A 17,068-nucleotide genomic window follows, 5' to 3' on the forward strand; every position below is an offset into this window, starting at 1 on the left:
GGAAGGGTACCACAACATTTGTGCAGCATTGCAGGTCCCCAAGAACACAGTGGCTTCCTTCAGTCTTAAATGGAAGAAGTTTGGAACCACCAAGATTCTTCCTAGAGCTGGCTGCCCGGCCAAACTGAGCAATGGGTGAAGGGCCTTGGTCAGGGAGGAGACCCGATGGTCACTCTGAGAGCACTTGAGTTCCTCTGTGGAGATGGGAGAACCTTACAGAAGGACAACCATCTCTACAGCACTCCACCAATCAGGCCTTTATGGTGGAGTGTCCAGATGGAAGCCACTCCTCAGTAAAGGGCACATGGCAGCCTGCTTGGAGTTTGCCAAAATGCATCTAAAGACTCTCAGACTTTGAGAAAAAAAATTCTCTGGTTTGATGAAACTAAGATTGAACTCTTTGGCCTGAATGCCAAGCGTCACTCTTGCAGGAAACCTGGAACCATCCCTATGGTGAAGCATGGTTTGTTGCATCATCATGCTGTGGGTATGTTTTTCAGAGGCAGGGACTGGGAGACTAGTCAGGATCGAGACAAAGTACAGAGAGATCCTTGATGAAAACCTGCTCCAGAGCGCTCAGGACCTCAGACTAGAGCAAAGGTTCCAACAGGACAACGACCATAAGCAGACAGCCAAGACAATGTAGGAGTGGCTTCGGGACAAGTTTCTGAATGTCCTTAAGTGGCCCAGCCAGAGCCCGGACTTGAACCCAATCGAACATCTCTGGAGAGACCTGTGCAGAAATGCTCCCCATACAACCTGACAGAGCTTGAAGATCTGCAGAGAAGAATGAAAGAAACTCCCCAAATACAGATGTGCCAAGCTTGTAGAGTCATACCCAAGAAGACATGATAACTGCAATTGCTGCCAAAGGTGCTTCAACAAAGTATTGAGTAAAGGATCTGAATAGTTATGTAAATGTAACATTTCATTTATTTCTTATCACTGACTCTTTGTTAGTTCCCTCTTCTGTTTGAGTGAGTGACATTTTTGGTTTTCTTGCTTGGGAACATAACAAAATGGGGGCTCGTCCACGATCTTGTTTCCCATGAGTATGGTAGTCTTTCTAGTCACTTACTCTGACGTGCCCGGATATTTGAGTGTTCTAAATACACTTTTGTGATAGTTTCTGTCACTAATATCGACCCTGAGGAGTTTGAATCATTTTGAAAGTTGCATAATCGCACAGGCTTTTATGTAACTTAAGTTGGGGCTGCTCCTGAGTGGCGCAGTGGTCTAAGGCACTGCATCGCAGTGCTAGCTGTGCCACTAGAGATTCTGTGTTCGAGTTCAGAGCCTGTCTCAGCCGGCCATGACCGGGAGACCCATGGGGCGGCGCACAATTGGCCCAGTGTCATTAGGGTTAGGGGAGGACTTGTCTTTGTCCCATCGCGCACCAGCGACTTTTGTGGAAGACCAGGCGCAGTGCACGCTGACACGGTCGCCAGGTGTATGGTGTTTCCTCCGACAGATTGGTGCGGCTTGCTTCCGAGTTAAGTGGGCATTGTGTCATCAAGCAGTTCGGCTTGGTTGGGTTGTGTTTTGGAGGATGCAGGGCTCTCGACCTTCGCCTCTCCCGAGTCCTTACGGGAGATGCAGCAATGAGACAAAGACTAACTTCAAATTGGATACCACGAAATTGGGGATAAGAAATTAAAAAATTCAACTTCCAGTTGGAAGCATTTGTGGATAACCTTACATGGGAGATACTAGATACATGTACAAAGGCAAATCTGCTCATCATTTCAAGGCATTATGATATCAAGGTGGCATCTGGCGATCCAAAAGCAGTAGTCAAAGTGTTGATCGGTACTGCTTTGGTGGAGGTGCAAATCCTTCCGGAGAGGGAGGTTGATGAAAAGGGGAGTCCTGCAGACGTGTAATTGTGAGAGTTAGAACTAAAGGCAAAGTTGAAGCAACAGAAATTACAGCTTGAGCACACTCCAGCCTATTATGTGTTTGAATGGGACTGGTGTATCTCGTAAACGAGATTTGGAATCAGACGTGAATGAACCCTTTGTTTCAGATGGGTTCATGTCTCTGCGGAGAAGCAATGGTGTTAAGCAGCCAGTGAAGATGCTGCGAGTCACTGGGGCAGCCCAGTCCTTCATTTTAGAGGGTGTTTTGCCTTTGTCTGACACTTAAACAAATGGTTACGGTGTGTTGGTACAAGACGTGGAGATGGGTTGTATGGAAGTTTCCTCTGGGGGAAGCTTAGTGTCGCTGCCACCACTTTACCAACTGATTGCTCACTCTCTTCCAGTTGCGTGGGTATATGTTGATGTATCGATTTTAGAGGCTTGATTTAAACTTTGTCTGGTTTCTACATATAACCACAGTATTGTCAATACAAAACTGAGTGACTCACTCCATGCATCCAGACATGCACCTCCCTGGTATCTTACACTTTCTCATGTTCTTAATTCTGTGTGTGTTTTTGTTTCAAAAATCTGTATATACAGTATATTAATAGTACTACTTATTTTGAATACTGAATTGTTGGGAAAGAGCAAGCAAGTAAGGGATTTTACTGTACTTGTGCACATGACAACTTGAGATCTGATGTGATTGATAAAGACCAATTAGTGGAAAAAACAGAATTAGGGTGCATGTCTAAACACAGCGTATTTGACAGTATCATATCTTTATATCATACATGTCTGAAAGTTGTTACATCCTACATGCCATTTTAAACAAGCCCCATCCACCTTCCTCCTGAAGAGCCACTGGATATCAGCTAATCAAAATCCCAGTGAGAAGCTAATTAGATTCATCAGTTCTGTTAGAACAGAGCTGGAGAAAAAGTATGTATAGTCATAGTAGCTCTCCAGGAGAATGGCATATTGCCTCCACCTATCCAAGACTAAGATCTACAGGAGTGAGTAGGCCTGGGGGGGCTAAGGATAGATCTAGAATTCAGGAAAGCCTGGTTGTTTCTGGACAAAACCTCACTGCGGAGCCCAATGATTTCAGATCTGAAGGGTCTGGATATGTTTAAGGAGTGTAGTAGTTGAACTTTCATCAAATTGTCTACACTCTACAGAAATGGAAACATTGAAGAGTTAGGGAGCAAATTGGAACAGATGGGTAGTCTCTTGTATGGTTATACCATGCATGTTGGGAGATGCAGTCAGGTGATCAAGGGTTGCTGTTGGTGATGACTTGCGCAACTGTGTCAGAGGTCAGCAAAGGATCACTGCAGTCATGTGACAAGGGTGTTGTGATTTATCCCATTGGTCAGCAGTACCTCCCGTTCACATGTCAAAAGATAAGTATGATGACCTGGTAACCCTCTGGCTATTTGTTTTCCTCTATCCCTCTCTCAATCCCTTTATCCTTCCTTTACATCATCTCTCTTATCTCACATGGTTGCTAGTAAAGGTCAGACAAATTCAGAACACTAACCAAATACAGCAACACAAAATTCCAACATACAAACTGTTCTACTATTGGTTCATAAACAATCTGCAAAGACAACACAATATTTATCAACACCTTTAATCAAACTATGCAATCACATCTTTGATATATATACACACAGTTGAAGTCAGAAGTTTACATCCACTTAAGTTGGAGACATTAAAACTTATTTTTCAACCATGCCATATTACTTGTTAACAAACTAGCTTTGGCAAGTCAGTTAGGACATTACTTTGTGCATGACATAAGTAATTTTTCCAACAATTGTTTAAAGACCGATTATTTCACTTTATCACAATTCCAGTGGGTCAAAAAAGTTTACATTACACTAAATTAACTGTGTCTTTAAACAGCTTGGAAAATTCCAGAAGATTATGTAATGGCTTTAGAAGCGTCTGATAATTGACTAATTGACTGGCTAATTGGCAATTTGAGTCAATTGAAGGTGTACCTGTGGCTGTATTTCAAGGCCTACCTTCAAACTCAGTGCTGCTTTGCTTGAGATGGGGGGAATCAAAAGAAAATCAGCCAAGAACTCAGTAAAAAAAATTGTGGACCTCTACAAGTTTGGTTCATCCTTGGGAGCAATTTCCAAATGCCTGAAGGTACCACGTTCATCTGTACAAACAATAGTACGCAAGTACAAACACCATGGGACCACGCAGCAGTCATACCGCTCAGGAAGGAGACGCGTTCTGTCTCCTAGAGATTGTGAGTTGCAAAAAGTGCAAATCAATCCCAGAACAGCAAAGGACCCTGTGAAGATGCTGGAGGAAACGGGTACAAAAGTATCTATATCCACAGAAAAACGAGTCCTATATCGATATAACCTGAAAGGCTGCTCAGCGAGGAAGAAGCCACTGCTTCAAAACTGCCATAAAAAAAGCCAGACTACGGTTTGCAACTGCACATGTGGACCAATATCGTACTTTTTGGAGAAATGTCCTCTGGCCCGATGAAACAAAAATAGAACTGTTTGGCCATAATGACCATCGTTATGTTTGGAGGACAAAGGGTGGATTCTTGCAAGCCAAAGAACATCATCCCAACCGTGAAGCATGGGGGTGGCAGCATCATGTTGTGGGGGTGCTTTGCTGCAGGAGGGACTGGGGAACTTCACAAAATAGATGCCATCATGAGGGAGGAAAATTGTGTGAATATATTGAAGCAACATCTCAAGACTTCAGTCAGGAAGTTGAAGCTTGGTCACGAATGGGTCTTCCAAATGGACAATCACCCCAAGCATACTTCCAAAGTTGTGGCAAAATGGCTTAAGGACAACAAAGTCAAGGTATTGGAGTGGCCATCAAAGCTAAAACACTTGTGGGTAGAACTGAAAAAGTGTGTTTGAACAAGGAGGCCTACACCAGCTGTGTCAGGAGGAATGGGCCAAAATTCCCCCAACTTATCGTGGGAAGCTTGTGCAAGGCTACCCGAAACGTTTGACCCAAGTGAAACAATTTAAAGGCAATGCTACCAAATACTAATTGAGTATATGTAAACTTCTGACCCACTGGGAACGTGAAAGAAATAAATGAAAAATCCCTGTACCATTTTTCTGACCTTTCACATTCTTAAAATAAAGTGGTGATCCTAACTGATCTAAGACAGGGAATGTTTACTAGGATTAAATGTCAGGAATTTTGAAAACCTGAGTTAAAAATGTATTTGGCTAAGGTGTATGTAAACTTCACCTGTAGAAATATAGATTTAAAAATAATTTAAATCAATGAATGTCAAAAGTTCCGTTACTGTATGTGTGGAAGACCATATACTGTAGTGTCAAATTAAAGGCAACATTAACATATTGAAGTTGGGCCATGAGTTTCCTGTCACCTGACCAAGAAAATGTGTCCTCGTAGGCTACATCTAGGGCCCAGCGTTTTACCCTAGTTTTTGCCAACCTTGTCTAGCATGAGAACCATTTATAAAAAATAAAAAAGTTACCAGCTACTCATTTTTAATCAAGCTTTCGAATAGGAAACTTATCCCCTGAAACTCTTCCTCTGGTCCTTAGTGTACAAGAGAAAGTAGTGCAGTGTTCTGTCAATATAGCTGGTAAAAGAATGGTTAACAAAACAACTAAGGGGTGGGGGTCCAAAAACAAATCCCCCCCCCCCCCAAATTATGTTTTATTTTTCCTGTTTTGAATTTCTCACAATTAAATTGTTTTAGAGAAACATCAAAATTGGATGTTCTGAGTCCATGTCAATGCTTAAATCACATCAGAATAGCATTAATTTTTGGTCTGGAAGGAAACTAACAAATTGATTTGAGTGTAATTGCCCTTTAATTGTGCATCTGGCCCTTTAACCTCTGAGATCGGTGTCCTTATACCGGGACGGTTGCTGCGAACGTGCGCTAATCTGACTAGAATGACGTAAGTAACAGCCAACTTTCAGCACAGCACTTGGTTTGATACATTATTTACCTTCAGAGGTGAATCTATTTACATTCAGTAATCTTGCTCTGGTTTGTCATCCTGAAGGTCCAAGAGATAAAATGTAGCATAGTTTTGTTTGATAAAATCAATTTCCATATTCAAATGTAGGAACTGGGTTCTAAAATTTGAACCCCTGCGGTTTCTGTTTTTACACATTGAAAAGGAAATAACGATACCAGCAGACACTTGTCCCTGTATGGAATGAGTTCCACAACCCTGGTCGAAATGTTGACTTCTTCAAAATATCTCCTTTCCAGTTGACATCAACTTATTTTCCTTTCTTTTTAGGATGCACCTTGGCACATTTGTCTAATTTGGAGAATCAAATGACCAAAATACTTTATTCAAAAACAAGTCCAGGTGGAATTGAGCTCTCCCGAAGTTCTCGGCTATATCCCACACAGTCGAAACCTCTTTCCTTGATCCTTTGTATGAATCCAAGGTCTAATACGTGATGCTCTTAAGAGACACGAGACAAGCAGAAGAACAGATTAGCCAGTTCCTGAGAGAGAATGAAATGTTAGAATATCATATCAAAGTGTTCCCCCATCTTGTAGATCCAGTTTGTTCTTCATTCATCTGATCTTGGTTGGACAGAGGTAAAAATATATAGTATCTTTGACTGTCACTCTCTGAACTAGGGTTGGTCATTACTCCACGTAGTAGTTTTCCCCAACCACAGATCTAGGATCAGTTTACCATCACCTAATACACACATGAATGATTAGTGGGGGAAGGGATCTAGGGGCAACAAAGTCATCCTAGTCCTTTGTGTCCATCAGTGGAGGATGCGGTGGAGGTACCTCTCCGGGTCGCTTTCCACTCCTTTCTTCAGTAGAGCTCCTGGTCTGGCTGGTCTCTCAGAGGCCCCTGCAGGCCCTTGGCCCTCAGTTAGGTCCTCTCTGACTCCTGTAGCGTCTCTGGGGCCCTTATGAGTCAGTGGCTGTGTATCTGGGCTGCTGTGTTTTGCTCTTGCCTCAGTCTTGCTGTCTGATGACTGCTCTTCGCTCTGCTGACTACTCTCTGAACTCTTACCAATCCTGTAGAAACAAACCACAATGTTCAGGGAGTTATTGTGCTCTGTGAGCACTTGGAAAAAGTTGAATGTTATGAAGGATTCAAATCAGACATTAATCTCTTGATTGCATGGTGTGTGATTGTATGTGGAGAATGGGAAGGCATTGAGAGCATTCGGTGTGTGTGAGACAGTCACCCACCTCAGATGCTTGAACACCCATAACCAGCATGGTCCTAGTGTCTCTCCCCTCAACTTACCAGTGTGTGTAAATATTCATGATTATATATTTATATCAGATTATAATTTTTGTAAATCATAACGGCATATTACATAATGCCAACCCACCTCAGATGATTAAACGCCTGGAGCCAGCGCGACCCCAGTGTGCCTCGCCCCTCCACCCTGAGTCCTCTCTGTCGGCCCCTCGCCCTCAGTCCTATCAGGGCCTGGGCCAGCTCAGCCTCGTCCCCGTGGCCCCACACCAGCTCAGCCCTCTGCTCTGCATCCTGGTCCCCAGCTGCCGTGAACAGCCTCTGCAGCTGACGCAGGTTCACCTTGGGGGGGTTGTGCATTTAACAGCCAGAAGATTGAATGATTCCTAATTGTTGTTCCTTACCACCTCGCTCCATTAATCCAAACCCTTGACATGTGTTAATCACTATGACTAACCTATACCTCTGAATCTGCTTCCTAAATAATACCAAACTCACTCCGCCAAAGATGTTCCCTGAGCCAGCCTTCCTACTCTTCCGCTCAGCGAGACGCCACAGTGTGGAGGGCCCTGCCACCGTGGAGGAGAGAGACAGAGAGGCTGCTTCCGCATCCATCCTCCCCAAGTGAGAGGCTGCAAGGGTGGTAGGCGATGCCGCGAGATGGGCCTTCCTGTGGAGGATAGGAAAGGTTAAGGATAAGTGCTAGAACTCACTTGTTGCAATTGTATGTCATGTCAGTCTGTTTCTATGGGCAACATGACCTTACTCAGAGGAATGATTGTGCTAGTTACAGACTTAGGAAAAACTCCTGGCCTTGTGTGAGGGCACACTAAGGATGCAAGGCAAGCTCCTGCCAGTCTCTACCGTTCCTTGATTATTTAATCCTGCTTGACGGAGCAGAGGGGAACTTAATCGGTCTTACTTGAAAGCCCATTACACTGCAGATGGTAATAATCAATCTAGCTATATAGTAACTCTGGTAAGAACCAGTCCACCTAGTAACTAAGTCTGCTTGGTCACATGAGGAACTGTAATGGTATTAGCGGAGTAGCTACCTGGCTGTGTCACTAGATCAACTGTACTGGAGGAAATAGGAAATAATGGCTCTGCTCCAATAGTCCGTTAGAATTCCACTTGGAATGCATGCACAATACATTTCCCAAGTTTAAGTTCTCTCACTCAGAAAGCCACTAAAATATTATGCACCGAAGATGACTCACATCAATAATGTAATTGAAAGGCCTTTAACTTAAGTAATTGCATAAAAAAAAAAAATGGGAGATAAAGAATGTAGCAAATAGGCCATGCACATCATTCAACCCTATGTGCATCACAGCAGGTGGGTGGATGCTTGTCTCTTAAAACCCCAGAGTGAAATACTTACATTCTGGTCTCTAACATGTAGGCTCAGTATTCCTGAACAGTCCCATTGCAAGGCAGAATGTTCAACAAACTCAATGCAAAGTTCAGACGATTTTGCCTCTGTTGGAGGTAATCTGTGACAAAACACGCACAGGGAAGCTTTATCAACCCGACCTTTTAACACATGACAAACACTTGCACAATATGCGCGAGCCTAACCGTACCAGACAGAATGTTGTCCCACTCAATCAGCTGGCAAATTTCACAAACACTTCCAGTTGATTATGAGGGAACATGCTTCAGTCCACTACAATGTGTTAGGAGATTGAAAATAAGAGGGACTGAACCTACTTGCGCTGCAAACAGGTAAACACTTATCTCCACCTACCATCAAAAGGACAAACAACCTGTAGATAGTGTAAATATAATTTTAGTCAACATTCTGGCTTGTATAGCCTTTTTTTAGGCAGATGTCTTTCAGATTGAATATCCATGGGGTAAACCTTCAATGAACAAAAAAGCAAATACAAAAACAGAAATATACAAGAGTACATAAACCTAAGACTGTCGAGATAACTGACACATTTCAAATGTATGGGGTTAACGTTTGTTACAATTTCTACCCCATGGAACCGTCTGTTTAGGCAAAGCAGACACACGCACTTTTCGTTGGCATGCAGATGTGACATTCAAAGCCAATCCAGTGAGGCAATAAGAGCCGAAAATAACTATTTCTATTTTGTTAGTTGGCGTCAAAAGAAACATATTTGGACTTATGTTCTGTAAAAAAAAGGTACAAGGTCAGAGCTACGGTGCATCCAAACAAATTAATTAGAATATTAGTACTCTACACAATATAGGTCAAGTCTCATGCATGAAAGCCGAATAAAATACTAGCCTAAACACGTTCTTACCCGGCGGCCAAGATGATAGCGACTTTCGTTCTGATGCTTTTCCCAAGAGAAATTCCTCTAAATCCTTTTGTGCTATGCTACGGTTATTTCGTCAATATGGCTAACAAAATACCTTTGATTTATATGTTGCTCTGTCCACTCGTCGTTGATGTGGAGTAGTAGTTTGGAGTCTATACAACAATGAAAGCGGAGATGGTAATTAATCCCACTTTATAGGGCCACTGGAATGTTTTCTCGAGCAATCAGAAGGTTTGTGTGCGGGGCGAGGTGTGAAGCCCCGCCCCTTGGCCGCGTAGTTAATCCATTGACGTCAATGTTCCTGGCATGAGACTGTTTATTTTTATTTTATTTCACCTTTATTTAACCAGGTAGGCTAGTTGAGAACAAGTTCTCATTTGCAACTGCGACCTGGCCAAGATAAAGCATAGCAGTGTGAACAGACAACACAGAGTTACACATGGAGTAAACAATTAACAAGTCAATAACACAGTAGAAAAAAAAGGGGAGTCTATATACAATGTGTGCAAAGAGCATGAAGAGGTAGGCGAATAATTACAATTTTGCAGATTAACACTGGAGTGATAAATGATCAGATGATCATGTACAGGTATTGGTGTGCAAAAGAGCAGAAAAGTAAATAAATAAAAACTGTGGGGATGAGGTAGGTGAAAATGGGTGGGCTATTTACCAATAGACTATGTACAGCTGCAGCGATCGGTTAGCTGCTCAGATAGCTGATGTTTGAAGTTGGTGAGGGAGATAAAAGTCTCCAACTTCAGCTATTTTTGCAATTCGTTCCAGTCACAGGCAGCAGAGTACTGGAACGAAAGGCGGCCGAAAGAGGTGTTGGCTTTAGGGATGATCAGTGAGATACACCTGCTGGAGCGCGTGCTACGGATGGGTGTTGCCATCGTGACCAGTGACCTGAGATAAGGCGGAGCTTTACCTAGCATGGCCTTGTAGATGACCTGGAGCCAGTGGGTCTGGCGACGAATATGTAGCGAGGGCCAGCCGACTAGAGCATACAAGTCGCAGTGGTGGGTGGTATAAGGTGCTTTAGTGACAAAACGGATGGCACTGTGATAAACTGCATCCAGTTTGCTGAGTAGAGTGTTGGAAGCAATTTTGTAGATGACATTGCCGAAGTCGAGGATCGGTAGGATAGTCAGTTTTACTAGGGTAAGCTTGGCAGCGTGAGTGAAGGAGGCTTTGTTGCGGAATAGAAAGCCGACTCTTGATTTGATTTTCGATTGGAGATGTTTGATATGAGTCTGGAAGGAGAGTTTGTAGTCTAGCCAGACACCTAGGTACTTATAGATGTCCACATATTCAAGGTCGGAACCATCCAGGGTGGTGATGCTAGTCGGGCATGCGGGTGCAGGCAGCGATCGGTTGAAAAGCATGCATTTGGTTTTACTAGCGTTTAAGAGCAGTTGGAGGCCACGGAAGGAGTGTTGTATGGCATTGAAGCTCGTTTGGAGGTTAGCACAGTGTCCAATGACGGGCCGAAAGTATATAGAATGGTGTCGTCTGCGTAGAGGTGGATCAGGGAATCGCCCGCAGCAAGAGCAACATCATTGATATATACAGAGAAAAGAGTCGGCCCGAGAATTGAACCCTGTGGCACCCCCATAGAGACTGCCAGAGGACCGGACAGCATGCCCTCCGATTTGACACACTGAACTCTGTCCGCAAAGTAATTGGTGAACCAGGCAAGGCAGTCATCCGAAAAACTGAGGCTACTGAGTCTGCCGATAAGAATATGGTGATTGACAGAGTCGAAAGCCTTGGCAAGGTCGATGAAGACGGCTGCACAGTACTGTCTTTTATCGATGGCGGTTATGATATCATCTAGTACCTTGAGTGTGGCTGAGGTGCACCCGTGACCGGCTCGGAAACCAGATTGCACAGCGGAGAAGGTACGGTGGGATTCGAGATGGTCAGTGACCTGTTTGTTGACTTGGCTTTCGAAGACCTTAGATAGGCAGGGCAGAATGGATATAAGTCTGTAACAGTTTGGGTCCAGGGTGTCTCCCCCTTTGAAGAGGGGGATGACTGCGGAAGCTTTCCAATCCTTGGGGATCTCAGACGATATGAAAGAGAGGTTGAACAGGCTGGTAATAGGGGTTGCGACAATGGCGGCGGATAGTTTCAGAAATAGAGGGTCCAGATTGTCAAGCCCAGCTGATTTATACGGGTCCAGGTTTTGCAGCTCTTTCAGAACATCTGCTATCTGGATTTGGGTAAAGGAGAACCTGGAGAGGCTTGGGCGAGGAGCTGCGGGGGGGGCGGAGCTGTTGGCCGAGGTAGGAGTAGCCAGGCGGAAGGCATGGCCAGCCGTTGAGAAATGCTTGTTGAAGTTTTCGATAATCATGGATTTATCGGTGGTGACCGTGTTACCTAGCCTCAGTGCAGTGGGCAGCTGGGAGGAGGTGCTCTTGTTCTCCATGGACTTCACAGTGTCCATCTCCATGTGTACACTAACTTCACAAGTCACAGGGGGTTGCAAGAGTTGAATCTACTCATGACATGAAGGTATAACTGCATCATGGGACTTGACAATCATGCTAACAATAAAGGCTAGGTTTACACAGGCAGCCCAATTCTGATCTTTTTTTCCACTAATTCGTCTTTTGACCAATCACATCAGATCTTTTTCAGAGCTGATCTTATTGGTTACAAGATCCACGTGAACCCATCACTAGGTTGCCATTATTCATTAGACATAAATCTTTTTCCTATCTATTTTATTTTCATAACAATTGCAGAAGAAATGTCCCAAAGTAGCCATACAACAAATTATCATGCTCATTTCTCATTTATTTGGACCTAGTAGCCTAGTAAATAGATAGGCTATATGTATTTAAAGTTTTTAAAAAAATCATAGGCAGTGCGGTTTATAATACAGGTATTCAGTCGAATTTAACAATATTTTACATTGAAGTAGGCTTTAGCAAGCTACTGAAAGTATTTGCAATTGCTTTTTTCCCCCATCTGCCTTAGACAATTATTTCAGAATTATTATTTAGATTGGTGGAAAAGTTTATGCAAAATATTGTTGAATTCACTGCTGATAGGTCCACAGTTTACCACTGTTTTTTCTTTCAGAAACTGACAGTCCTTTTCCAGATAAATAATAAATTACTGCTAAAGATTAAAACATCCTGCCAACCAAGGTTATTATTGTTTATTTCTATTCGTTTTTAGATTTTTATTTGAAATTGAGTTAAGTTTCAGTTCATTTTCAGACTTGATTTAGTAGTTTCCTTTTAGTTTCAGGTTGATAAAAACATTTGTATCTCATTTTTATATAATTTAGTATCAGTTTTAGTTTTAGGGACAGAACGTAGCCTTTCCATGGGGGGCTAGGAGTCATTTGTGTTGTTGGCCTGTAATTATTTTTTTGCGGATGTCACTTCTTGTCACTGGGGGGCAGTAATACATAAGGTGACTTGGAGATACATAACATCTATGTGTCAGTGGAGCCTCAGAGGAGGAAGGGGAGAATTATTCTCCTCAGTGAATTTCACAAAAAAATATAATATTGTAACATTAAAAAAGTTATCCTTTGTAGGTAAAACTATACTAAATATATTAATGTCACCAAATAATTGATTAAATCACACTGTTTTGCAATGAAGGTAGCCTCAACAGCACTCTGTAGGGTAACGCCATGGTGTAGCCTGAGGACAGCTAGTTTCCATCCTCATATGGGTATATTGACTTCAATACAAAAACTAGGAGGATCATGGTTCTCACCCCCTTCCATAGACTTCCCTAGTAATTATGACAACTTGCAGAAGACATCCTCCAACCTATCAGAGCTCTTGCAGCATGTTATGCACCCAATCAAAGGATCAGAGAATTAATCTAGTACTGAAAGCATAAGCTACAGCTAGATAACACTGTAGTGCATAAAACGTGGTGAGGAGTTGACTCAAAGAGAGAGAAAGCCAATAGTTTAACCATTTTGAACAAATTAATTTCTTTAAAAATGAAGGAGACGAGAGAGAGAGAGAGAGCTAGCTATATTTCGTTGTATTTCTTTCACTTTCACTTAGCTAGTGAATGCAGCTAGTTCAGGTTACTCACACACCTGGTTCAAACAGAGAGGGATGCTACTGTATGTTAGCTAGCTGGCTATGCCTATCCAACACTGGAACTCTTCCAAGTCAAGGTAAGCTTTTGGTTTTATACATTTATTGCCACCGGGGTCCATCGGTGTAACTGCTAAACTGTAGAGGGTTTACTAAACCCAAACAATTCGAGCTTCTACTTTTAAAAATCCACCTTTCCAGAAACAAGTCTCTCACCGTTGCCGCTTGCTATAGACCACTCTCTGCCCCCAGCTGTGCCCTGGACACCATATGTGAACTGATTGCCCCCCATCTATCTTCAGAGCTAGTGTTGCTAGGTGACCTAAACTGGGACATGCTTAACACCCCGGTCATCCTGCAATCTAAGCTTGAGGCTCTCAATCTCTCACAAATTATCAATGAACCCACCAGGTACAACCCCAAATCCGTAAACACGGGCACCCTCATAGATATCATCCTCACCAACTTGCCCTCCAAATATAGCGATCACTGCCTCATTGCCTGCATCCGTAACGTGTCTGCAGTCAAACGACCACCCCGCAAGCAGGCCTTCCTAATCGACCTGGCCCGGGTATCCTGGAAGGATATTGACCTCATCCCGTCAGTCGAGGATGCATGGTTGTTCCTTAAAAGTGCCTTCTTCACCATCTTAAATAAGCATGCCCCTTTCAAAAAATGTAGAACCAGGAACAGATAAAGCCCTTGGATATCTCCAGACCTGACTGCCCTTGACCAGCACAAAAACATCCTGTGGCGTTCTGCATTAGCATCGAATAGCCCCCGTGATATGCAACTTTTCAGGGAAGTTAGGAACCAATATACACAGGCAGTTAGGAAAGCTAAGGCTAGCTTTTTAAAGCAGAAATTTGCATCCTGTAGCATAAACTCAAAAAAGTTATTGGACACTGTAAAGTCCATGGAGAATAAGAGCACCTCCTCCCAGCTGCCCACTGCACTGAGGCTAGGAAACACTGTCACCACCGATAAATCCACTATAATTGAGAATTTCAAAAAACATTTTTTCTACGGCTGGCCATGCTTTCCACCTGGCTACACCTACCTCGGTCAACAGCCATGCATTCCCCACAGCAACTTGCCCAAGCCTCCCCCATTTCTCCTTCACCCAAATTCAGACAGCTGATGTTCTTAAAGAGCTGCAAAACCTGGACCTCTATAAATCAGCAGGGCTAGACAATCTGGACCCTCTCTTTAAAAAAAGATCTGCAGAAATGGTTGCAACCCCTATTAGTAGCCTATTCAACCTCTCTTTCGTATCGTCTGAGATTCCCAAAGATTGGAAAGCTGCCGTGGTCATCGCCCTCTTCAAAGGGGGAGACACTCTCGACCCAAATTGCTACAGACCTATATCTATCCTTTCTAAGGTCTTCGAAAGCCAATGTCAATGAACAGATTACCGACCATTTCGAATCCCACCGTACCTTCTTCGCTATGCAATCTGGTTTCTGAGCTGGTCATGGGTGTACCTCAGCCATGCTCAAGGTCCTAAACGATATAACCGCCATCGATAAGAGGCATTACTGTGCAGCCGTATTCATCGACCTGGCCAAGGCTTTCGACTCTGTCAATCACCCAATTCTTATTGGCAGACTCAACAGCCTTGGTTTCTCAAATGATTGCCTCACCTGGTTCACCAACTACTTCTCTGATAGAGTTCAGTGTGTCAAATCGGAGGGCCTGTTGTCCGGACCTCTGGCAGTCTCTATGGGGGTGCCACAGGGTTCAATTCTCGGGCCGACTCTCTTCTCTGTATACATCAATGATGTCGCTCTCGCTGCTGGTGATTCTCTAATCCACCTCTACCAAGACGACACCATGCAGTATACTTCTGGCCCTTCTTTGGACACTGTGTTAACTAACCTCCAGACGAGCTTCAATGCCATTACAATTCTCCTTCCGTGGCCTCCAACTGCTCTAAAACTAAGTGCATGCTCTTCAACCGATCACTGCCCGCACCTGCCCGCCCGTCCAGCATCACTACTCTGGACGGTTCTGACTTAGAATATGTGGACAACTACAAATACTTAGGTGTCTGGCTAGACTGTAAACTCTCATTCCAGACTCACATGAAGCATCTCCAATCCAATATTAAATCTAGAATCGGCTTCCTATTTCGCAACAAAGCATCCTTCACTCATGCTTTCGGATGGGACGTTAAACGGGTGTCCTGACTCTGAGGTCATTAAAGATCCCATGGCACTTATCGTAAGAGTAAGGGTGTTAACCCCGGTGTCCTGGCTAAATTCCCAATCTGGCCCTCAAACCATCACGGTCACCTAATAATCCCCAGTTTACAATTGGCTCATTAATCCCCCTCCTCTCCCCTCTACCTATTCCCCAGGTCGTTGCTGCAAATGATAATGTCTTCTCAGTCAACTTTTTTTAGCCTGGTCACAGACAGATGATGTGTTGTACACTGACGTCCACAAGCAAAGGGAAAGCATCATGCAATAGCCTAAACCCATCAATGTTACATTGAGCTGGGTGAATGGAATATGAATGATAGTCATCCAATATGCTATAATAAGACCATGGTCATTAAAAAATAATCGTCCTCCCTCTTCTTAAACTGCACCAATCGCCACTGATCTGTATCTGTGTTATGATGGCATCTGTGAGAGCATGGGCATCACCATTGAGGCCTTCCCCATCTTGAAATAGTCAATTTTCTTCTTCACAAGTAAACATTTGTGACATGGCTGTCACAACTCCAACCGGGTCTTCGGGTAATGCCAACCGGGTCATCAGGAGAGATCAGCTAATGAAACTGGAAGTCCCGCCCAGTTGACTAAATCAAAATGGCGAAAGTCCTTAATGGCGCTGCCCATGTTAACAGAGCCCATGTTAAAACAGGCTTTTGGCCACTAGAGGACTCCATACAACTCCATGGCCAGGACATAGGTTTGATTAGGTTTCAATTATAAATCAATCCTAATGTGTCTTGGATTTAAATGATATGTGCCTAAACTGGTGCAAGAAATATGGTGGAAGGAAACTCTCTTTCCATGTTTAAACCAATCCAATGTTTAAAAAAAAACTTTAGTAGTAGATGTAAGAAGAATAAAGTACTTTTACCTTTATCTGACAGAAAGAGAGAGGAAAAAACAACTCATTAAGTCATGGCACATTTGACATGTTATGTTTATGTAATATTTAACATTATTACTGACTAACCCCTTTAAATAGTGTTAATAACAACAGCTGCATAAAAACAAACTGTTTCAGAGAGGTGGTCGTTGGGTTTCTCAAGCCTGATGATAATTGTCCACAGACAGAGAATATTCTCTCCACAAACACTTGGGATACAGGGGAAGAAACTAGATTCAGTGCCACAGGGCACGCACAGCTTTGGATAAACATCCATCCTTGCCTTCCAGAACTGGAGAGGTGACTCTGTAAACATGCACCCCCTTTACCTCTTCCAGGTATTTCCGCAGCTTACACAGGGGCACTTAATGCCCAGCCAGGTCGACCCCCGGCTGGACAGTGACCTCAGAAACAATCTTTGTTTCGAGGAGGCTATATTTCTGAAGCACTGTATGTAGTCAAGATGCTTGCTGGGTTCACCGTACTGACATCTTCCT

At 43.4% G+C, this 17,068-nt stretch overlaps 1 protein-coding gene across 5 annotated transcripts; it reads right to left on the bottom strand.

Annotated features, from left to right (window-relative positions):
• Positions 1–3,482: 3,482 nt before the first annotated feature.
• Positions 3,483–9,617, bottom strand: LOC118398707 (arginine vasopressin-induced protein 1). 5 transcript variants are annotated; one of them, XM_035794345.2, is made up of 6 exons: positions 9,370–9,586; positions 8,844–8,862; positions 8,478–8,589; positions 7,592–7,763; positions 7,227–7,435; positions 3,483–6,903 (listed from the first exon to the last, which is right to left on the bottom strand). In XM_035794345.2, the coding sequence occupies exons 3-6, from the start codon at positions 8,492–8,494 to the stop codon at positions 6,642–6,644; spliced, it is 660 nt and encodes a 219-aa protein (XP_035650238.1). In that variant the 5' UTR covers positions 8,495–8,589; positions 8,844–8,862; positions 9,370–9,586; the 3' UTR covers positions 3,483–6,641. The 5 variants fall into 5 exon arrangements, with proteins under 5 accessions (XP_035650238.1, XP_035650246.1, XP_035650229.1 ...); XM_035794353.2 differs by lacking the exon at positions 8,844–8,862 and having other exon boundaries at positions 9,482–9,600; XM_035794336.2 differs by lacking the exon at positions 8,844–8,862.
• Between the last annotated feature and the right edge of the window lie 7,451 nt (positions 9,618–17,068).

This window comes from Oncorhynchus keta, chromosome 2, assembly GCF_023373465.1.
Source record: "Oncorhynchus keta strain PuntledgeMale-10-30-2019 chromosome 2, Oket_V2, whole genome shotgun sequence".
NCBI classification, from domain to species: Eukaryota; Metazoa; Chordata; class Actinopteri; order Salmoniformes; family Salmonidae; genus Oncorhynchus; species Oncorhynchus keta.